The 24,705-nt window shown below is 31.2% G+C and overlaps 4 protein-coding genes across 10 annotated transcripts; 2 read left to right on the top strand and 2 right to left on the bottom strand.

Moving 5' to 3' along the window:
- Window positions 1–40: 40 nt before the first annotated feature.
- Window positions 41–4,933, top strand: LOC105148001 (protein-lysine N-methyltransferase SMYD4). 3 transcript variants are annotated; one of them, XM_087402552.1, is made up of 4 exons: window positions 41–230; window positions 1,890–2,793; window positions 2,916–3,564; window positions 3,653–4,933. In XM_087402552.1, the coding sequence occupies exons 2-4, from the start codon at window positions 1,999–2,001 to the stop codon at window positions 4,141–4,143; spliced, it is 1,935 nt and encodes a 644-aa protein (XP_087258678.1). In that variant the 5' UTR covers window positions 41–230; window positions 1,890–1,998; the 3' UTR covers window positions 4,144–4,933. The 3 variants fall into 3 exon arrangements, with proteins under 3 accessions (XP_087258678.1, XP_087258677.1, XP_011057722.1); XM_087402551.1 differs by lacking the exon at window positions 41–230 and adding an exon at window positions 297–1,109; XM_011059420.2 differs by lacking the exon at window positions 41–230 and adding an exon at window positions 301–1,109 and having other exon boundaries at window positions 1,890–2,733.
- On the bottom strand, window positions 4,386–9,034 carry Drp1 (dynamin related protein 1). 4 transcript variants are annotated; one of them, XM_011059422.2, is made up of 8 exons: window positions 8,559–9,034; window positions 7,083–7,647; window positions 6,726–6,973; window positions 6,102–6,632; window positions 5,863–6,030; window positions 5,360–5,672; window positions 4,924–5,135; window positions 4,386–4,844 (listed from the first exon to the last, which is right to left on the bottom strand). In XM_011059422.2, exons 1-8 carry the CDS (start codon window positions 8,658–8,660, stop codon window positions 4,788–4,790), a joined length of 2,196 nt encoding a protein of 731 aa, XP_011057724.1. In that variant the 5' UTR covers window positions 8,661–9,034; the 3' UTR covers window positions 4,386–4,787. The 4 variants fall into 4 exon arrangements, with proteins under 4 accessions (XP_011057724.1, XP_011057725.1, XP_011057726.1 ...); XM_011059423.2 differs by having other exon boundaries at window positions 5,360–5,621; window positions 8,559–9,032; XM_011059424.2 differs by having other exon boundaries at window positions 8,449–8,559.
- Window positions 9,035–11,227: 2,193 nt separating this feature from the next.
- On the top strand, window positions 11,228–22,177 carry LOC105148000 (nuclear RNA export factor 1). The gene is made up of 10 exons (XM_011059418.2): window positions 11,228–11,717; window positions 12,741–13,096; window positions 13,183–13,269; window positions 13,945–14,188; window positions 14,384–14,577; window positions 14,659–14,771; window positions 15,210–15,246; window positions 15,333–15,559; window positions 16,279–16,447; window positions 16,574–22,177. Exons 1-10 carry the CDS (start codon window positions 11,651–11,653, stop codon window positions 17,009–17,011), a joined length of 1,932 nt encoding a protein of 643 aa, XP_011057720.1. The 5' UTR covers window positions 11,228–11,650; the 3' UTR covers window positions 17,012–22,177.
- Window positions 19,577–24,658, bottom strand: LOC105147999 (F-box only protein 6). Of its 2 annotated transcripts, none has more exons than XM_011059417.2 (3): window positions 23,246–24,658; window positions 22,185–22,331; window positions 19,577–19,839 (listed from the first exon to the last, which is right to left on the bottom strand). In XM_011059417.2, exons 1-3 carry the CDS (start codon window positions 23,747–23,749, stop codon window positions 19,831–19,833), a joined length of 660 nt encoding a protein of 219 aa, XP_011057719.1. In that variant the 5' UTR covers window positions 23,750–24,658; the 3' UTR covers window positions 19,577–19,830. The 2 variants fall into 2 exon arrangements, with proteins under 2 accessions (XP_011057719.1, XP_011057718.1); XM_011059416.2 differs by lacking the exon at window positions 19,577–19,839 and adding an exon at window positions 21,246–22,012 and having other exon boundaries at window positions 23,246–24,647.
- Window positions 24,659–24,705: the final 47 nt, after the last annotated feature.

Genomic DNA, 24,705 nt, shown 5'->3' with positions numbered 1-24,705 from the left:
TTGCACCCAAAATGGAACGATATGTTGCCGTTGAAAAGAGAAGGAACAAAGATATCACTTGAGTGCAGAAGGGGCAAGTAAAACAAGTGAACGCAATTACGCGTGTTTTAATGGAAATTTTGATAAAAAAACCAATTAACTTAAATCAACGATTAAGACAACTCACTTAATTTATGCAACAATAATTGCAATATTTTCAAATGGAAATATTAATTTTTTCATTGAGACATGTGAAAAAATGTGTGTAAAAAATTAGAAACTATAATCGTATAGTTAGAAATTTTGTTGTAATTTAGTCGGATGAATTACTTTTTGCCAATTAACTTTTAGGTGATACCATTTTATTGATGTGAATAGAATTTTTTAAAAATAAAAAATAAAATTAGAGATGAATTATATGTACAATTGTATAGAATTACATGTATAGTTATACAGAAAATATTTTGCTTTAAATATTTAAATCAGTATTTAAATTATACGTATATTATGAATATATCATTCATTATTCTTTATCTAATTTTTTCCATATATTAAACAACAAAAATTCTATTTCTATTTAATATTATAAATAAAATTACAAGTATTACCTAGGATAAGTTTGATTACACGATCGCCTACTTTAATAACAATTGAAATAAATTTAAGTCTCCAATTTAAATTTACTTCAGTTATTATTAAAAATTATATTTTGATATTGCGAAATAATTGCAAAAAAAAATTGCAAGCATATACATGTAGTCTACCATATACATATGTCTGTATCGACTACGTTTCTATTTTTATCAAAAATCGCTGCAGTTGTTATTATGATAATATACATTATAAAAATGAGACATTAGGTATTATTTATTATCTCTATTATCGTTCCAACAATTTGCACGTTTCTATCGACGCGCGAAAGGGCGAGATTGATTTTATATAAATGGAATCATCGAGTGCATTTCGTAAGAGCAGACGAATACATCGTCGGCCTAATTTTAGAATCCGTCGCATTCACGTTCGTTTGTGCAACGAGGAAGTAGAGCCCGCGGATGTTTCGTATTAAATATACATAATCGATCAATCATAAATCAATAATAATTAGCAAGAATGTCTCTGACGAAACAAGGGTAAGCTTCTTTTCGATCCCGGGCTATCGAGATAGAGAAAATCCATCAACGTCTAAATCTGGTCTCTCGTTTAAAGTTATTTGTTGCAAAACCGGGTCGGTTCTTCGCCTAATGACAAATTCTGCGAATGGAATGTTCGCTTCCGTGACCCTACGGGCTCTCCTCGCTCATACTCTATTTCTGTCTGCGATTAAATTTACAGTGTGTTAAATTTAGATAAATGATAGAAACACGTTTGTGGCTCGCGACTTATTTGTGATAAAATTGGAATCGCCGTCGCATGTTCGACTGATCCGCATATTTTCAGAAACGTCATGCTTTATATACTATTTTATTTATATACATTAACTCACACAAACGCGTTCGCAATGAATGAAATTTAAAATATTTAATGCATAGAAAAACTTCAAGTATTTCGTATGTTTTTCGACAAGTTTCCCGAATAAATAACGAGTGCACTTCGTTTTATACATGATGCGCATAATACATCAATTTATTGAATATTAAATCCCTGAAGATTATTATTTTCGTTGTATTTCATTCTCAAAATTAAACTCTGGCTTCTGCAAAGACAATTGTTCTTTTTGGATCGAATGTATGACATAAATGGACACTGTTATCTTTTTTGTTTTTGTTTTTATACATTACCTTCACAGTGTTGATTGTTTAAAATGAATTAAGAACTTATATTTATTGCGTTGTAAAAAAGTCTCATTTTAAAAATATTTTACAGTGGAGTATTAAAAAAAATATTTGGATCATTCGCCTGTTTTGTTTCAGAAACATTTTGCTTGACGAATTTCGTCGTGTTGTGCACGACACTGTCTCGCAAGAGGAATCGCTAACGACTCAATTTGCGAGACTATCCGCATCAGGTGATAGACAAGGAATGGTCAGGATGCTTATGGAAATGTCCTATGTGGCAAACTTGAAACCGGGCGACTCGTACGAGGGTAAGAATGACGCGCAGGCCGCGCAGCTATACGAGAAGTCGGTTGGGGCGGCAATAGAGTCCAGGGATGAGCACGCAGAGATTAGAACCTGTAATATTCTCACGCAAGCACTGTTTGCGGCCAGTGCAAACAGTAGAGTGTTTCTAGATGCCATCTGCGAGCGCGCTAGGCGCTTCTACAGTCTGCGCGTTTACGCGAGCTGCCTGCGAGACTGCGAGTGCATGCTGGCACTTCCTGCGAATTTCTATGACGACTCTGCGGAGAACGTTAAATACTTCGTACAGCGTAGGAAGGAATGCCTTCAATTAGAGCGAGAATGCTTCCGAAAATTGGAAGCCTTATCTTCTAGGAAACGCGGCATCCATAGAAGGACGTCCTCCTCCTCTTCTTCCTCTTCCCGTTCTTCTTCCAGTGGCACATCGCCCACCATCGACGGCAAACCGCATAGCTGTCTTGTAAGCTGCCCAGACAGCGTTGAGTTGCAAGTCGATGAGGCCAGGGGTCGACACCTCGTGGCTACAAGAGACATCAGACCGGGGACTGTACTTATTGTCGATCGGCCGTTTTCCTTTAGCACGGACGCATCAGCTCTCGACAGGAATTGTTTGCATTGCCATGCCACACTTAAATTAGAAGACAGCGTTAGAATCCCATGCCGCAATTGTCAAACAGTTAGTAGAGCGCATGATTTATATTCGCGCATGCTACGCGTCATGTATATAGCGCCAGATGTAATTATTCATAACTTCGCCTATTAGAATTTCCATATTAATTTATTTCTTTTCCTTTTCGTGTCTTCCTGCAATTTGTACGCTACAGATTTTTCGATATAATCTTGTCTCGCGTTCTCCAGGTGGCCTTTTGCACAGAGGTGTGTCGCAAGGAAGCATGGGAAACGTATCACCAATATGAGTGTTCGGTATTTAATTACTTCTTCAAAAATTCGTTGAACAATGAACGACAACAATCGTCTTATCTTCTGTTAGCTTATCGCACAACGGTTATACAAGCGCTATCGTTACGGAACAGAACAGAACTGACGTGCGTTTTGAATCCTGATTTCTTACGATATCATGTTAATAGTAACGCAAAAGATAAAGATAACGATATTAGCAAGGAGTGCGCGGACTTGGGATCAAAAAGGACATACAGTCCTCTCGATTATCGAACGGTGTTTCAATTAGAGACTCATTGCGCTGATGTGGAACCTCACGTAAATCTTATTCGTACTGTTGAGGCGATTTTTCTTACAAAATGCTTGATCTTGGTACTGAACAAATTAGACATCATTTGCACAACGGAAACATTCATTGTGTTAGCTGTCGCTATGTTGCATCATTTGCAAGCGATTAACTGTAATGCATACGAGATTATCGAGAATGTCCACGACGAGACAACGCGCGTCTGGGAGCCCAGGAACATCGGTGCTGCGATTTACAGCACGGTCAGTCTCGTGAACCACAGTTGTTATCCCAACATGGTTCGCCACTCTTATCCGAATGGTAAACGATCCAATCAGCGAACAAATTGTACAAATTTATGAAGACAACAAAGAGATGAACTAAGTTTTTAATAATTCTCACTTTACAGGAATAGTCGTGGTTAGAGCTCTGCGTTTCATTGGCAAAGGATGCGAGATATTCGATTGTTATGGACCTCATTTTCTCAGCGAGAGCAAATTGAACAGACGTGAATTCTTGTGGAAGAAATATCGATTCCTATGCGGATGCGATGCCTGCAAACAGAACTGGAAATTTCCGCTACAGGAAATAATGAATTATAAGTGCACGGCGTGTTCGGAACCGATAGATCTCTCGATAGATGCAACGAATCAGCGGTGTGCTAAATGCGAGAAAATTGTTGATTTAAAGAGAATCGAGAAGCAATTTTGTAAATCAATTCAAAAGAGATTGAGTGCCATCGCGAAAATGTACCAGGGAAATTATAAAGACGCGATGCCTCTGCTATTCGAGCACGCGGACTTTATCAATAAACACTTAATTGAACCGAACATCGAAGGTATCAAAACAGAACAATGTATCGTCCAGTGTTACAATTCTTTTGGCTCTATTTCCGTCTAATATTCTCTTAGTTGATTTATGAGATTTATAATTATTTAAAGTTAAATTACTGAAATAATTCAACGTTTATTCTACAGCTCTGTAAAAAACGCGACAAAATCCATTAAGAATAGATACATCCAGCTTTTTATTCTGGAAAGAAATTGGAAAAAAATTATCAAAAAATTAGAAAATACACGGAACAATAATTTTCAATTGCGTTCTCATTAACAGTTCCTGAGACAATGCAAGGTTAGACTAAGTAATTAAGAAGCATATAATTCTCATGGTAAAATGCGTGATACAAAACAAGTTATTCAAGAGGTAATTGATTTTCGTATGATAAGTCAGCATATACATCTAACGCCGAGTAAAAGAGCAAACCTGAATTACAATTCTTGTGAATCAAATAATAAGATGGTTGCGCACAAATGCGCATTTTAAGTACGATGTTATGCCTCTTTCATGCTCATACTATAAAACTAGGTGACATAATATATTAAGACCATTGCTTTTCAATAGTGATACCTTACTTGCATGAGAAAGACAAGAATTATATACAATGATTCATCATATACATTGGTAAAGTACATCCAGTTGATTAAAACACAGAGATGCAATACCTAAATTCAACTAGAATCCAGATGTAAAGTTTAGGCATTTAATTACCACATGTGTGTCTCTCTAATTTCACTAATAATGTGACCTGCTTGAGTCAATGCCTGTAAAATTAGAGTAATTGTTAGAGTTCAATTATTATAAAAAAGCGTATATTTAACTTTTTATGTCAAATAAAAATACCTTAAGCATGTCCGCTGTTTCTTTACGCCTAACAGCAATGTGTTCACTTTCAATCAACAAGGCCTCAGCCTGATCTGATTTGTACAAATGTGTGACAAGTTCACTTTGTAAATTATCTTTCACATAGTTGACTAGGAAATGCATAACAGCCTTTGGTACACTATCTTGAATAGACTTTCGTACAATATAAAAGTATGATCTTATGAGTCTTTCTGCAAATAAGAAAAGATTAAAATTAAAGTCTATTAATATAAAGTCTGTTTTATAATTGCGTAAGTGGTTGGGTAAAAATTCAACAAACACAGCCGAATACGAGAAGAATATTCAACTGTTTAGACAATTCTTACAACTACAACTATAATCACTTAGAACCTACCTACTACCTACGCAAGTGTGGAATAAACATAATGATGTTCAATATGACATATTTCTTTACCGATAATATCACAATCCCGTTGCTCACGATCGCTAAGTTTTCGGGATGTCTGTATTGGTACTGCAGGGAGTAAATTTACTGGCTTCTGTTGCGGGGATGCTTTCTGTAATTCGATCACTGGATTCATGCTCGGATTTGGGGAGTTACTGTTTTCACGTATCCTGATCGGAGAACCATCTGCGGAACTCGTTGACTCCGTTCTTCCCTGAAGTAGTAAGTTACTTAGCAGCCAGTGATTTTGCTGTCCTTGCTGTTCCTTAGTCTGATCAGAAACAGAGTTCATCTCATCTTGATTATTGACTGATTTTACAATCTGTTACAAATATATTTTACTATAAATAGCAAACACAGCGTAAAAAAGTTGAAATGGATAAAATAACGAATAAATTGACGAACATATAAATGTTGCTAATCACATTTAAATCCTTGAAACACAGTAACTTTCTCAATGCACAAAAAAAATTGGTAAATTTCAATAAGAACATTAAATAGAGATTATTTACCGTATCATTGGTGATTATAGTACTAGATGCTGAAGTTAATCGTTTATTATGCTTCAGGTGATCTACATCGGCATCCTTCAATAAAGATGACACAAATGCTGCATCTTTGTGAAAGTCGGGATGCTTAGTGTTAATGTATGCTAATTCTATGGCAACCAAGTTCTCTACCTTTTTAAAAAAAAATTAAATCATTATATAAGGAACAAATTATGGATATATAAAGAGAATGGATAGTTTACCATTGAATTGGTAGGTGGGAGTCGTCTACGTAGCAATTGTGTAACAACATCGACGATACGCTCATGCAATTTAGGGAAACGCAGCATTTCCTGCTGCACCTCAGTGCCACAATGCTGTATTATACTTTGCATTTCTTCGTGTACAAGTTCTACGCATCGTAACGAAGGATCCTCTAATTTTCGTATTTGCCGTTTAACTAAGAGTTCAAAGGAGACTTCTGGCACAAAGAGAGCTGGTCTCGGACCAGTTGCATTGCGAATAGCGGTCAATATGTCAACTTTACTGAGGTCTGCCAGTGGATTAATCGAATCGAGCGTTTTACCAAACGTCTCGTGAAATATATAGCAAATGCGAGCACCGCCGCACAGTTCAGTGGTTTCTATGTTCCTTGCCGTTCCCTCTATCGTAGCGCAATAGCTGTTTGCAAATTTCGTGATGATCTGTAGCAGAGTTTGGCTTTTGTCTTCGACATCCCCGCCATAAGAATTAAGTAGAGTTTGATATTGCGCTACCATTGTGTTCACTCTGTTCTGTTTTAAAAAAACACAAGTTCTACTAAATTATGCTTACTTTAGTAGATTCTAGCTACATCTCTCTCGTAATTCTATTATTAATATTATTACCTTCAACTCTGGTAAACAATCCCTAATATGTTGCATAAGCAAACGATTAAGAGTTTTTGCTAAGTATGGAGTGCCATTTCTGTTAGCCAACGTTGGATATTTACGTTGCAAGAATGTGGCTTCATCCTTCAACGCTTCCTGAATGCTTTTGTTATTCATTATGTCTTGCTGAGAACGATTAACTACACCTATAATACCCAGTTTAACTGGGATGACCCTACCACATAGAATATCTATAGCATCAGTCCCTTAAAAAAAAAAGATGTATTTAATAATTGTTATAATCGATCCTGTGCTTTTTGACAAATTTGAAGAGAGAATGTAAAGATATCAAGAAGGAAAAAAAAGTAAATTTACCAGCATCCATGAGATCTAATTTTGTAACGACTGCCAGCGTTCGTCTGCCATCTGGATCAACGTCTTTGCTGAGCTTCAAACTCTCACTTGTAGCCATGTCAGTATTGGCAGTGACAACTGCTAAAATTATAGAGTTAGGACTGCATATATACTTTAATACGAGCTCACGTATCTGAGACTCGATGTCCTCCGGCTGATCGCCTACTGGCACTTTTGTGATACCAGGTAGGTCTATAAGTGTCAGATTAACGACAGACGTCGAGTATATTTTAAGATTAATTGGTTCTGGACAAATCCCTTTGTTTGCTCCAGCCATTCTGTCAGTTTCTGCTTCAATCTCTGTACGAATATCGTCGAAATCTCTGTAAATCCTGTTCTTTGTATGCAAAAACATTCCCCATTCCTCCAAGTCCAGAGTGCCATTTTCTGCGCTTCGATGTTCTCGATCATCTTTGGGTGTATATATAAGTTGCAATATTAATGGACGTCGCGTGACAATACCAGTCCCTCGTGGTAGAAAAGAACGACCCACCAAGCTTTCTATTACAGACGACTTTCCTGAACTCTGAAAAATTCAATATTTGCTCTTATTCCATATATCCAACAACGGATCTTCTTTTGACTTTTCATCAAGAATATGTAGTTTCTTTTTTTCAGCTAAACTTTTGCACCCTCTATTATATCCTTTTTTCTCCAACATATAGCAAGAAAGAGGAAAAATGAATGGTACAATAAATTTATCTGAAAAGAACAAAGGCTATATTCTCAAAAAATATTTCATATAAAAATATATGAAAATACCATAGTATACATTTTGTATATTAGAAATTTCACTAGTATTTTCGTATACAATATTTTTCCAGAATAAAACGCCAGATCTAAGACCTGTATTCATAGTTCTTATTTTAATATTGTTTTAATGTAGTAATTTTAAATAATTAATACAGCTCTGTGATTAACTTACGATATTTCAGGACTTTACTTAAGACTGTCTTACATATAAAAACTAATTATGAATATTGGCTGAGGATCAGAATTCCTTTGAGATTGTACACCAAAGGCACATCACAATATTTTGACTTTGTCGACTGATTACACAAAGGTAAATATGATATTCCTAAGTGTATGATTCATGCATTGCAAAATATAATATTATTTTTTCTTACTACAACACTAATAGATAGCAAACAGCTTATAATTAACAGCTAGATAACCACGTTATTCATGACAAAGAAAAAAGATATGACAATAGAACAAAGAAAATTCAAATGACGGTTAACCAATGTTAGATCCGTTCCTTTCGATTGAACCTTCTCGCAATTTTCTCTCCTACCGGATAGAGATTTCGATCGCGCATTTGTTTAACCTTGAAAATCGGAGAAGGTAACAAAGTCCAGATGAAAGGGGCGGATTTGCCATTTGCTGTTTTCGGTTTGGTATCAAGTGACTGCGGGCCGAATGGACACTCCGGCTAACCTGCGTGCCCAGAACGACGATCTGCGGCAGTTGTAGTACGGTAGCACCGACGGTGTTAAACACGTCCTGCAGTTTGTTTATCACAGGTATTAGGGCTTCCATGATGGAGTGGATCGACGACGAAGCTTCCGCGTCGCGTCAACGAATGAAATCGATCGGGACAATTGTCGGTTACGAAGCCGGGTTTAATTCAAGTAACGCTCGCGTCACTTTCCTCTCCTCTCCAACTTACACCTGCCTACAGCCGTTCGGCTGCGGTTTACCCAAGTTCACCCCTACATGCGTCGCGGTTCTGCGGTTCCGTGATGGAACTTGATGGAACTTGATGGAACTGACGGAGAAGCGAATAAATATTCCACACGCTGAATTCAACAATTAATGACGCAATCAATGCAGCTCAACGACTGTAAATCGCATTTGAAACACTGACGAGATACCTATTATCCGGACAAATGGACAAATTTTCATAACCATTATATTATCAATAGAGTCTTGGGGACAGTGCTAGATGATTGAAAAATTGGACGGTAGATGGTACGCCAAAAAAGCAGTAGAATTTGAAACTTAAGGCTCTTGCGTGTAAGTTTGATATTATATCCCAGAGCTCTGATTGGACGGCTTGTTATTTTCTGTTGTTTGTGCTTATTGCCTGTGCCTATTGTGTTTAAGCCTTTAGTCCCGATTGCATTATTTTGACTTTAAGCACCGATGAGATAAGTTGGAAACACAATGAAAAGCACAGGGAATAAAAGGTTTCAACTTATCAGAAATTATGAATAATAGAATAGACGCTTTCTGATAAATTGAAATCTCTTATTCCCTGTTCCTATTGCCTGTGTTTTTCATTGTGTTTCCAACTATACTATTAAAGACAATTCGATCGACATTCTTACGGGAGTTTGCGTCCTTGAGAATATTGAAGTGATTAAGAGTTAAAAACTGATAATATTGTATTAATTTTGTACTTTATTAGTTTATTAGATGTATTTATGCATTTAGAACTGAATAATACTCGATTCTTCTTTAAAATTGTGATTTCAGTGTTATCATCAAAGTTTAATTATTAACAGAAATGATAACTGCAGAGAAAAAAATTGTAATTTTTCTGTAATATATAAGATATTATAACTTTACAAACATGCACATTTATTTATGGAAATTTATATAATAAAAAATATACCGCTAAAAATTTACTCAGGGTTGACGGTCTTTAATATTATCTTGTTGATGCTTTAAGCAAAGTTTCAAAATCTTTTTTTCTTTTTTTAAAGTCGATAGAGAGACAGAAAGGGAAAGAATTTTAAGCCACGCTTAAAATTAATGTTGGTACAATAAGGCCTTAAAGCGATAGAATTTTTTTTCAAGAAATTTCTAAAACTGTTAGAAAATAGAAAAAATATTGTAATTGTAAATTTGTAATACATATCGAAAATAACTCAGTAGATATAAAATAGAAATATATTAAAAAGAATGTACTTATACTTTTTTCTTTAATCTTTATTTAATCTCATTAAAAATGAGTATTACAAATTTCATAAAAAGTAACAGAAAAAAATCTAATCTGTATAAAATAAATAATTCAAATACTTATTATAAATATAATACAACATTTAATAAACTCATAGTTAATAGTAGGAAGAACAGAAATTATATAATATAATAATTTATATTTATAATAAAAATATATTTTTTGTTTTTCAGGAAACACAAAAAACATAATGTTAATTTAATGTTACAATATTTTATGCAATGTAATATGCATAACAGTAACATTATTGAGTAGAAAATTATAACGTTATGTGTTATTGTTATTTTGTTTTTTCTTTAATCTTCGCCATATAAAATACCTGCGCAACGACATTCCTAGCTAGTAAAATTATCGTTAAAAAGTTACAGGGGATCGATTGTGTCTTTAAATGAGGTGAAAATTATAAAAGTAAGCAAATTATTAAATATTGACCAATGAAATTATTAGTATTTTAGTAAATTCGCTCACTCTTGTAATTTTTACCTCGTTTTAAGGTACAGAATCGATTTCTTTGTTTCTTTTATTGTGCGGAGTCCCTAACGCGAGTAACTTACGACGATACTAACATCCAATCAGAAAAATGCGCGAACAATATGGCGGATAGGAGATATTAATTTTTGAGCAGTAACATAGGATATTGAGTACGGTCATGCGATGCTGCAAACGCTTTGAAGCGTTTTTAACTAGTCGGTTTGTAAAATTCTTTCTTCTAATTGGTTCATCAAATGCTTTAAAGCGAGATTATGATCACAGCCATTACAAGAAAAATAAAATTTAAAAAGTGGTAATAACCTAGCTGAAATAGTAGGCAGTAGGCATGGACGTATAGATATTGATACATCCATGGTTTGAACAGCTCATGAAAATGCATCTTATCACGTGACTTAATGGCTGCGTTCAGCAGAGTACAACAGAGGCCCTTCTTGAACAAATATCGCATACGAAAATAACAATTCCGTATACAATCGACCAATCACAATCGAGGAACTGTCATTTTCATATGCGAAAATTATTCATATGCTGAAGAATAGAGGCCCAATTTTGCAACCGTTTTTATGATTCTCTGCTGAGATAGATTCCTCTTGATCTAAAAGCATAATCCAATCAGCGCAAAGAAAGCTTCTAACAGTTATAAAATAAACATTCTGCTGAACGCAGCCATTTTGACGCTGAAAATGAGCGTCGAGCGTCAGTATGAAAAGACACCTTTAAACTAAGCGGGCTAAACCAAACCAATAGTCTGTTTTCTATTCCTGCACTAAACTGTTCTAGAACTCTCCTTCTCGTTTTAAACAAATATCGAATATGTATCTCACTTTAAGTTCCAAAAGTGTACACTAATTCAGCCACAGAAAACAAACCTCATGTTTTGCTTTGGAAAGTCGAAGTTGTACGAGGTTAATGGAGGTTAAGGAGTATGAGTATGGTGATGTAAATTATCCTTTTGTTATTTATCTTCGAAAGATACGTGTCGTGAAGTAAAAATTGTGCGTATGGTGCGAGTTAAAAGAGCTTTCGCTTGTTTTCTTATTTCAAAAAATAAAAGAAAAACGCAAAAAAGAAAATGCCGAAGGAGATGAACAAGCCGTGGGACGGTCGCAACCGAGGACACGAGGACAAGGCTTACTTCGGTGTGTACTTTTTTTCAGCCTTTTTACTCGTTACATATGATTTGGGATGTATGTCCAAGAGTGCTTTCCATTTTGCGCATGATTTTCTTTAATATTTCGTCAATAACAAGGATAGAGTGATATATCATTCGTATTAAAATACGTGAAATGGAATGCATTCTTTGATGTGCACCTATTTCGCATATCTCAACAATATTCGTTGTGTCTTGACATTCATAATTCCTGCATAACTTCAACATTTGTATGCGTTTGTATCTTTTTTTTACTAACAAAATCGTTAGTAAGAAAAAAACAGATTCATGTAATTTATTTTTGATAATGTGGATTGAGAAAATCAATCGAGCGATGCATGGAAAGAGAACTACTCGAGAAAAAAAAAGCACGCTGAATTTGTTTTTTTTATATCAAAAGTATAAACGATTTCGTCAAAATAAATAAATACTTTAACACATGATGATAGAAATTGTTCCGAGATCTCAGACGGAAAAAGAATTAATAAATCATAAAGTTGTCTCACTTTAGAGCTGAAAATATCTGGTCATATTAAACTGTGAATATAAGACTATGATCAAATAATAACGAACATTTTTATATTTATTACCACATTTATGCAATTTTTTAACATGTGATTCAAAAATTTTTATATTTATTTGATATATTTATTTTGTACCACTCTTTTATGTTGCATCTTATTTTTGTAACACTTGCTGCATAATGATAATAATAGTAGTAATATAATAATAAGATTAAGTGCTATAAGATATTTTACACAACATTTTGTATATATATATATATATATATGTGTGTGTGTGTGTGCGTGTGTGTGTGTGTATGTATATAACTGTATTATTCCAGATTATCTACACAATTATGAATTTTTTAGATTGTGAGAACTTTATGAAGAGTAATAATCAACAATTGTTGGACATTAAAGAGATGAATTTTGTTCGAAATGAATTTTTCATGACAAAAATAATCATTTTTTAATAATTTTATTGCTTTATTCTTATTACCTATTCTTAGATCATAATGATCGAATAGAAAGACCTGTAGGAAGAGATGGAAGATTTCATGTTGGTCCCATCAAGCATCATGTATCGTTCAGGATTCATAGACCTAGCAATTTAATATCCCGTAATTTGGACAACGACATTCCAATGACGTCTAATGATAATACAAGACAAATGATAATCAACCAGAGAGATAGAGAAAGAGGCGGTAGGATTCGGCGTACTGTTTATCGTGGGGGAAACAATTCTGTGCCCAATTTCAAAGGAGTTCAATTTCAAGGGATTCAAGGAAGGAATTTTAAGGGAGATCAATCAAATTCTAGGATGCAATCTCTTCCTTTGAGAGAATCTAATGGATATAGAATTAATGTGAGTATATTTTTTTTATAATTATAAATCATACTCATGTATCAGTATGTGTAGATTGGAAATAAATTTCTATTTGTATTTTATAGATACCATATGGCCATAAGTATGAAAAGGATTATATTATAAATACCCTTTTGAATTATATAGCACCTAAAGTATTCATTCCTATAATGGTATGTGATATCTGTTTTTTTTTAGAAGAAATATATATTTTTTATTTAATATATGTCTTAATACCTCTAATTCCTCTCATTCCTTAATATAATGTATGGATAAATATCAATAAAATTCAAATCATATATAGCAGGATTGGGTAGTGCTAAGTTAAAAAGATAAAAGTTAAGTTAAAAAATTAAAAAGTTAATTAATTTTGACTTAGTTACATTTTATCGGTAACTATTAACTTTTAATTTGATTTTTTTTAAGTCAATCCTCGGACACATCATGCGAGAGGATAGTATATAATTTAGTAATTTTATATTGTATAATCGTTACTTGTAAACAAAAATAACCAGATTCTTTAATAAATATGTTGTGAGAAAGGAAAAATACAAAAAATTATGTAAAATGGCCAATCTTTTTCTTTTTTTTTTGGTTCGTTTGGATCAAATTTAACTTTTCAATTACTTTTTTTATTAACTTAACTTTTAATTCAATTAATTTCATTATGAATTATAACTTGTATTTTAATTAAATTAAAGCTTTTCAAGGCTGTTAACATTAACTTAATTTAGTTAAAAAAAAATTAACTTACTCAATCCTGGTATACAGTAATAAATGTACACATGTAAATAAAAACTGATTTAAAACTATAAAATTATGTAGTTAAAGCAAAAATTTATTTGCAGTACAAAAAAACAAGAACTGACGCTTGTTTTTACATAGACGATCATAAGACAGCAAATGCGTTACTAAACTGTGATCGAAAGATTACGATGAGTGATGGATTTAAACTGCGAGTGAGGGTGAAACCAGAATTTCCAAACTGCGATATTGATGACGAAGTAAAGGAACGATTGAAGCAAGCAATGGCTAAGAGATATAGACAAGATACTAAGGCTTTGAATTTATCCAAATTTCATCTTGATTCTGGTAAGAATAAAAAGTTGTGAAACTATAAATATAATGAAGATGATAATTAATAATTAATGATATAATAATTAATGATATTAGTTAATGTTTAGAGATTTTAACATACAGAGATTTTAAGAAGATGATAATATAATAATTAATAATATTAGTTAATGTAATTTAGAGATTTTAACATGTTTTACATTTATCTTACAGATCTTTGCTCTGATTATTTTTATGCGCTGTCCTATCCTATTATGATGATGACTGTATTGGATATTATGGCGGAGCACATACCGAATTTAGAAGCCTTGAATTTAGAAGGAAATAAACTGCAAAATATTGAGAGACTCGGCATACTAACTAAGAAATTCTTAAAATTGAAGATTCTTCATATGGGTGATAATAAGGTGAGTTTAGCTAAATATGAAAATATATATAACATAATATTCGGTTTTAATAATTTTAAGTTAATTGCATGTTTATTTTAGATTAGAGATATTTATCAACTAGATGCTATTAAGGACTTACAATTGAACGAATTGAAGTTATCTGGAAATCCTGTTTGTAACAAGTATAAATCTCGACAAAATGATTACATTAGGTAATGAATTTTTTTCTTCTTTTACTCAGAAGTATTAAATTTCACAAAAAGTATTAAAAATAATCTGTTAATTTCTATTCGTGAGATGGTATTTCGATAGAAATCGTGTAATATTTATTTTGAAAATTTTCAAGATATTTTTAAATTAAACTTAATTCTCCATTAAATTAAACATTTACTGTTATATGATACATTAAATAAAACATTTATTATTACATATCATATAAAAGCAAATATTCTATTTAATAACACAGACACATATAAATGTGTAAAATTTATCATTAAATTACAAGTTTTTTTATTTAAAAAACGTTTAATTGTTAAAGTTTAAGTAAACAATTTATATTTGTTTTTGCTATTTAATGAAGCTTTGAGTTTTTGTTATTTGATTTGTTTTGTTGTTGTTTGAACTTAGTGAACTTACCTTTTTAATTATAGAGATGTTCGAAGACGATTTCCAAGATTACTGTTTCTGGTGGGTATATCATGTATACTGTTACGTATTTATAATTGAAATCTCTTTTCTCATGTAACATAACTTTTTATTATGTTATCGAATAGGATGGCACAGAATTACCACGACCGATTGTCTTCGATATAGTAGATGCCAACATTCCTCTATCGCAGAAGATGTTTGTCGCTGTCGATGCAAAAGTACAAGAAATTGCTAAACAATTTTTACTATTATATTTTACAGTATTCGATAGTGAAAATCGTCAACCTCTTCTGGATGCATATGACGAACATGCATGCTTCAGCATGACGATAAGCATTTCTCATAATAACAAGTAAGTATTTGTGCAACGTTGCAATGCTTTTCTCTTTAATGAGATTTTCCATTTAAAAAAGTAGAAAGGAATTTCGTAACTTTTTATATTTTAACACAAAAATTTTTGATCATTTACATTTTTTAAATAATAAATAATGGGAATAATTTATATATATATATATATAAATATATATATATATATATAAATTTTGCAACAGTCTAAATAATAAAAGGAAGTAGCTGTAAGTAAAGGTTCAAGGAATGTTCATTTATTTTCTATGTTGTCAATTAATCGCCATTGAGGTTACATCATTCAATATATAATCTAAACAGAATAATTTATAAATATTTTATATTTTAATGTGAAAATGATACGCCGAATTTTATTTTTTTAATTCCAAAATATTATTTTAACTTTATTCCTTCATATGAATATATATTTTTCAAAATTTTTATATTTATGTTCGCGATTAAATTACCTAAAACCTTCCATTTCATAAGATTTAAGCTATTGTAGAAGATTAAGAAAAATTATACTATAAAATTTGAAAAAAATTTACATATTAATTATAAACTTATTTTTAAAATTTGATGAAGTTCTTATATTATGTGAAAAGATTAAAGAAATGTTTCAAGTATTCTTAGATTATGAATATATTTTTAACATTCTTAATATTGAGTACAATTCAAATAATATGGTACAAATCAAAATTGTTGAACTAAAATTATTTTTCACAGATTAAATGGGTATCATTTGGAGAATCGAAACCTATTCAGAATCAACGATACGACCAGAAGACAGAAATTTTTGAAACAAGGTAGATTACCTGTAGTTTCTTTTATATCAGAAATGCCACGAACAAGGCATCTGTTGAGTACTTTTACCATGGATATTTCTCTTGCTACAGTAAGTAGCTATTTGTTATTACGAGTGATCATATCCTATTGTATATTATACATTATGTAAAAAATAAAGAGATATGTATACAAGAAATAAAGATAAACTCATAATTTATTTTTTATTTAATCACAGCAAACAATGATGTTCATTACGATAACAGGCTACGTTCAACTTGATAACAAGGAAGAACCTATTATCTATTATTTCAACCGAACATTTATAATTGTTCCGAAGGATGAAGGATATTGTATTCAGAATGAGCAGTTGCATATTAGTCAGCTATCTGAGTCACAATTAACGAAATTGCACCAACAACTAAATCAGTTAGAAAATCAACAAGTCCAGTCGGAAGCGCCGGCCCTGAGTTCAGTAGAAGTAACGAATTTCGTGGCAACGGAACCCAGTGATGAAATGAAGCAGCAGATGACGTTAACGTTAAGTCAACAAACAAATATGAATCTGGAATGGAGCTTGAAATGCTTACAAGATACGCAGTGGAACTACGATAATGCAGTCTCTGCCTTTATTTTAAATCGCGAACAGATACCATCACAAGCGTTTACGAAGTAAACATGTAAGTAAGAAAATTCACTGTGATAATAACTTGTAAGAAAAGTTCGAGCTTCTTGTAAAATGTCAAACTCTATTTCATTTCATTTTGTTTATATGCATTTATTTCCCACGAGTATTTATTTTTATTTGATATAGGATGTCTAAATAGAGCATCTGGATATTTATATTACTTCACAGTTTCATATTTTTGCAACAAGAAATAATTATTAATTTTTGCAAAGAAAGAAAAGTACTAGAAAAAGTAATGTATATTAAAATACCTATTAATGTACCTATTAAAAAAATATACCTGCATTAATATACCTATTAGAAAAATACTTTAGAAGTACAGTAAGTCAAGTAAGAGCATGGTCGAGTTAATTTATAAAAAAATGTATTAAATAAAATTTGTATATGCATATATGTATAGTACTCGATCAAATCAAAGATGCAATTACATTAGTAATGCGACCAGTCACCATCGGCTAATAACATGAAATGGTGCAACATAGTGAAGAAACCTCTGTTGAATGAAAAATATGTGACGCAACTCGCTTGGGCGCGCGAGAACATTGATTGAGACTTTAGCAACGTAATTTTTACTGACGAATGTTCCATATGGACACTTACACTTTAAAGCAGCTATCTCGCGAGATTCGACGGGTTTGGAGAACCTTATCGTTAGAATATGCTGTTAATTTGGTCGAAAGCATGCCTCGAAGATGCCAGGCAATTATCGATGCCGACGATGACTGGTCACATTTACTAATGTAATTGCATCTTTGATTTGATCGAGTACTATACATATAGACATATAAAAATTTTATTTAATATATTTTTTTATAAATTAACTCGACCACGTTCTTACTTGACTTACTGTATATAAGAATCGTCTTGTTTTGTTTATATTGAACTTATGAAATTGCACACAATATAAGAAAAAAAGTTGTTAAAAATCATAATTTTGATTGATATTATAATCTCATATTGATATTATTCTTACTAATCACATGATATTATAATATCATATGATATTATAATGTCATATGATTAGTAAAAAATATCATCAATAAGAAAGATATGGTCAATAAAAAAGATCATTGACCGCGAACACAAAACATTTGAATAAGTGCTTAGTAATTATATTGTTTGCGATTAGAATAGGCCTTTATATTTATAAATCTATGTGGATATATCAATAACGAGTGCCTGCTCAACTGACTTATATCCACTGAATGTGCTCATTTTTTCTATTTTGACAAATTTCAGATATATATATATATATATATATAAAAAAAATATATATATATATATATACATACATACATACATACATACGTACATACATACATACATACATACATACATACATACATACATACATACATACATACATACATACATACATACGTACATACATACATACGTACATACGTACGTACATACATACATACATACATACATACATACATACATACATACATACATACATACATACATACGTACATACATACATACATACATACATACATACATACATACATACATACATACATACATACATACACACAGCATAGTATGTATATGTATACATATTTATATTTGATAGCACTATAATGAAAATATTGTAACAAATTACTTATATATAATAGTTTTTTTTCAAAAAAATTGTATTTGGTAAAAGCTTACAATATAATTGGAAATGTTAGGAATAGTTAGAAATAGTTGATAATATGTTACAAATATTGGAATTGGTTTAAAATCTAAATATCATATTAAAGTTGTAATAAAATATAAATTTTTGGGCATATGTATGATGTATGAAATCATTCATTATCATATGATGAAAGTGACTAACTGAATATTCCTAAAAATTTTTATTTCTTTAAAATTGTAATTTGTACACTTTTTGTTGGTGCTATTAATTGATAAGTTATACGATGTATAAATTAAAATATAGATTATAATGTGCATCTGAAAGCAAAACAAAGCGAATTCTTGATATATGGTGATTAATATAGAAATATCGTAGTGATTATACATATATAACAAATAATATTTGTTACAAACGTTCAGTTGTCAGATTTTTTGGTATGTAAAAATTATTACACACTATTTGGTATGAAATATAATTATTTAACAACATAAAAAGAAAAGAGCTACAAGCCAATGACAATTATATAAAAGTTAATAAACAAACGTTTCTATCTCTTCTATTAATATAATTGTATATAATTGTTATTGGCTTGTAGCTATTTCCTTTGTATATTGTTATTTAAAATGTTTGAGCTTTTTCTTTACAATTTTAATTACATAATTATTTCTTATCACACATTCATAAGCGTTTGTAATGTATGTTATAATTTCTAAACTACGAATTTTTTTATTTCGTCGAAAGTATGAAGTATGAATATAAAGAAAAGTTTGTTTCGTTAGCGTTTTTATATTGCCAATTCATCAATACTTCATGTATCTTTAATGTGATATTATATATATTTATAAAAAAAAATATCAGATTACAGAACAGGTAAAAAAGAGGTATTGATATTTTTTATTTAAAAAAAAATGTAAAAACTTATGAGATTTTATAGAAACGATTTTTATATTATAAAAAAAGCTGGATTCTATACAGTACACGTCATGTATACAAAATGGCGCACAGTGTCATAAATTTATATATGATAAATTTATTTTTAACAAAATTAGTATACAAATGATATAGAATTACCAAAGCTTAAAAATTTGATAAATGGAATGTGTGATATTTTGCTACCCTGTATATTTCACACATAAAAAAAATCAAAAAGTATTTCTCTTAAGAGAAAAAGATCTCTCAGTTAGTGTACCTGTAACAAAAGTATTCTCTATAATTATTTACATCTAACACTGTATAGTTACATTTTATGTCTACAAATTACATCTAAAAAATCAAGTAAAAAAAAGATATTGTTCCTTTTATATATCTAAAATTATTCGATTTCTCAAATGTAGAATTATTTATGCTCTGCTAACTGAATTTTATCTTGCGTACAGATAAAAGTCAGATTTTCGCATACATGCTTAAATTTATAGAAAGTCTCAAGTATAATAATTCAATTCATATTTTAATGTAACAAATGATGTACAACTATCTTTAAGAAGATAAATAGTGTAACTTTATACAAAGCATACCAAACAATTTCTCATAATTATTACTTTACATATATGTCGATACATATACATCGCAATTAAATGACTTTTTATAAATAGTAAATAGTATCATATGATACATATTTTGTGCGTCTATAAAACACTAGGCATGTATTAGGCATGTATTAGGTGAAATAGGAATTCACTTATTATGTGAGTATAAATTATTCGACTGGAAAATATTCGTGATAGATTCAATTTTTTTGTAATATTTTGCGATACGTGTTAGTTTTGCGTGCAAAACAAAATGCAACTTTTAGTTTGTATTATGTTGAGAATATGTTTGGATTTCACATCATGTATACACACATCACGAAAAGTTGGAAACTTCATATACCAGGACGATGTTCTAAAAATTTATAGAACAATATTCCTACATGGGATTTGACGAAGTTCAAAAACACGTTACGTGTCAAAAAGTGTTAAATTGCAATTTGAATCCCAGATATCATCTGATACATTTGCATTCAGATGGAAGATTCAGCGTAACTGTTTTGAAGGACATAGACCTCATTACTAAAACGAGATAAATAAATTTATATAAGATGCAGGAGTTGGGTAAGCGTATCAAAGCTTATAACAGTGGGTGTTACGTATCTTCATTCCTCTTCAACGAAGAGATATTTTGTGTGCTTAAGAGGCAAAACTGCTCTTTGGTGTGTGCGGATGTGTTGTTAAATATACATTTAAATTGAATTATACTTATTAATGACAACTCGTGTATAATATGAGAGATTAATATCGTAAATGTCTAAATGACGAGTAAAAACAGAGAAATAATTTATATTCACATATTAGTATGCGACAATTTTAATAAAAAAATGTACGCATGTATTTTGACTGGATAATGACACGTGCAAAATATCCAAAAGACTAATACGATACTATTCATGAACATAAAATACATAAATCATTGATATAATCGGAAAACTGGATATTCCTTTTTATGTTGATAAATGTGATAGATATCGCTTAAAAGTATTTGCTCGCTCTATCTCCTATAGTAGAATTAGAATGCGATTTAGGCGTATAAAAGATATGTACAAAAATCGAGACAAGTATACTTTTGAGCAGTAATGTGCTTTTGATTTGTAAAACTTACATAAGTGTACAAAATTGTATAAGTAGAAAAATCTATTGATATAAATGTTACATAAATAATCATTATTATTTGTACTTTGCAAGAAAAAATGAATAAATATTATTGAATTATTAATTATTAATGTAATTAATAAAGGTTAACGATATATAATACATAATGTAAATACCTTTATTAATAAGCGGCATTAATGTGTTAAGAATTGCTTGTACAGACAATACTTGCCAGTAAAATGAATAAAAGAAATGATATTTTATAAAACACATATTTCTTATTTATATAAATTAATGTTAATTCGGAAAGCTTTTTCTTGAAAAGCTTCCTAATTCCGGAAGAAGCATGTTATTATATTATAGACCTCTCACACGATCAATAATATTGACCAATAAATATGAAATATGTGTTATTGTGATTAGTATTTATAGATTATATAAATACTAATAAAATATAAGCTGCATTCATTGTAATGCATTTTAGTTATGTAGGTTTGTTGATTTGTGTCATAGTTGAAAGTATGGAATTCGTACGCAGTATTTTCTGTGTACGTTGCTCGAAAATATTCAGCCGATTGTATTATTGTATCACGCAACTTATGACTGTGAAAGAACGAAAGCTTTTTCAGGAATTTTCACAGAAACACACGTTCTTAACATTTTTAAACCATTCATTTCACCGTGCTTAAAGGTTATCTTTCTAACACCAATTCCATAGTCTTCAAATGTATGCAAAAACTGCGAAACATACAATAAAATGTAAATTGAAGAAATGTATTCTCCCAGATAATATTTATGTTGCACAAGATATTTAAAAGATAGCTTATACAACATGCATGTTATCTGAGCTATATTTAAATTTTCATATGTAAATGTGAATTATTATATGAATTACTTAATGGATATTTACTTGTAGCCTTTGATTCTGTTCCTCTCTCTTTATATCATAACTAGTGTAAAATTGCTCTACTTGTTTATTGTTAATGTCAACTAATTCAACTGTCAACTCATAACTGATTGGTGGATGATCTTCTCGACAGTTGATCCATTCGCTTATCTACATGTATTATATATGATATATATAATCTACAATTGTATACGATTTCTACATATATACATATAGGAGACTGGGGGCATCATGAGTTGTAAAAATTCAAAACTATCTTAAAAATACATATAAAAATTTTATCATTTTTTAAAATAATTAAATATTTATTAGTTTTTAAGAAAAAAATTAAAATATATTTTTTAAGAAATGACTCATGCTCCATATCCAGAATATCATAAGTTACACACAAAATAGGATTATGCAAGAAGTAACGGTAACGAAAGTTAAAAAATATTTTCAATTAACTTACACATTCTTAGTATAGTTACTAATACAATAAAATATGATTACAACTAATAATTATTAAATAATACAATAGAAAATTATAAAAAAACAAATGAGAAGTAATCATTAATAACAAAATTTATTCCAATAAAATAAAATTAATTGAAATATAATAGAAATATAAACTGTTAGAAATATAAACTTTTAGGATATATACTTTCTGTATTGTTTTGTAGTGATCTATTAGTAGGGTAAGGGTTAAAACCTTTTTATACGGTTAAAAAGTTACTATTGCATCACGAAAATCATTAATAACTGATGCTTTTCGATACAATGGAATTTAATCACTCAGATAAAAAATATGGGCAACACGAATAGTCGTATTATAGTACCAGTACTATTAATTTAAACATTCAAGATTATGTTAAACAATCGATAACTCATGGTGTGCCGGTTTTCCCTACATATATTAGGTGTTGGAATTAATTCGTAGCGTTTTTTAATGAAAGAATGTTATTTATTTCACATGAGCATTAAAAAATACATTAATGAAAGTACTTCCCATCACTTGTAAAACGCTACGAATTAATTCCAACACCTAATACATATATATTTTTTGTCATAAAATTTGACAATACCTCTATCGTTGGTCGATATGTGTCTATAATATATGGATGAATTCCCTCATCCTCCAAATCTACATTTTGTATTCTGGGATGATATATTATATCTTTTAAGTTTGGCACGTACATGGGTCGCTCGAGCCAAAAATAACTGTTACATCTGAAACGCCAATTTAGACTTCTCCAGTAATCCATGTCTTTTGTATCAGAATAGTCCTTCAATAAATTTCTCCCATATGGCTTCTTTGTGCATGTCAAATAAAATACAGACCAGGGCATGTTATTGTCCCATGGAAACGGTTTAGCCATAGTCTGATTAGTCTTTTTGTACCAGACATGATTCATCAACACCTGCCAGCGTTTGCACACCAATCGGCAGTTCATTGCAGTCTTGTAGTCGACATAGAAGAAGATGTCTGTCAGTATTTCGACGGGCAGGAATTTATCACAGAGTACCAGACCATTGCAATCCTTCTCATCGAACATCGTATGAGAAAGAATATCATTGCATTGTCTCATTATTTGTCAATACACTTAACCTTATATTGGAAGCGTTCCGACATTTACTGTCGATTGTAAACAATTGATGATACAGAGAAAAATATCAGGGCGCTCCTCGATCGACAGATCTAGCGATCGATTCTGTATCTTGAAAATTATGAAAGTGAGCGAATTTACTAGAATACTGATTATTTCATTGGTCAACACCTAATAAATTTGCTCGCTTTTGTAATTTTCACCTTGTTTAAAAATACATATCGATCCTTTACAATATACGTTACATATACTATAGTATTTCCCTAGACTTTCGTTTCCCTAGACTTACGTTTCTTTTCAAAAATAGAGCCCCTGAGCCTCTATTCTTGAAAAGTATCGCGTACAAAAACTAGGGAAACTTGTGTGGAACAAATCGTGCACAGACTTTTTGTAGGCCCAAATGTTCGGTCAAAATGCGATAAATCGTTGATTTGGGGATGTTCAATTCCATTTCCATGTATCTCACTGAAGATTTTGGCTCATGCTTGATGAAATTACGCACAACTTCGATGGAATTTTCGTTAATTGTCGATTTTGGGCGACCTGTATGTGCGTCGTCATTTATGTCCTCACGACCGTTCTTGAATCGCGTATACCACTCATAAACACTGGCACGGGCTACACAATTATCACCATAAACTTGTTTCATCAAATTATGGGTTTCGGTAAATGTTTTACCAAGTTTAAAACAAAACTTAATATTGGCTCTTTGTTCGAAGTTCATTCTCGTACCGATGTATACAACATACTGACACTTGAGACGCCATAACTTCGTTTCCACTGAACCAAATGTCATGAAATTTTTACTGGAAGTCAGCTAGGGATGTACCTTTCAAACGCGCAATTGAACACACGGATGGCGCCACCCGACCTATCCCTATTGAAAAAGTTCGGAAAATTTTGGGACGCACCTATTATATAATATTATTACAATAATA

Source organism: Acromyrmex echinatior, chromosome 2 (genome assembly GCF_024713525.1).
Source record: "Acromyrmex echinatior isolate Ae372 chromosome 2, ASM2471352v2, whole genome shotgun sequence".
NCBI lineage: Eukaryota > Metazoa > Arthropoda > Insecta > Hymenoptera > Formicidae > Acromyrmex > Acromyrmex echinatior.
This window is presented reverse-complemented; position numbering and strand designations above follow the sequence as displayed.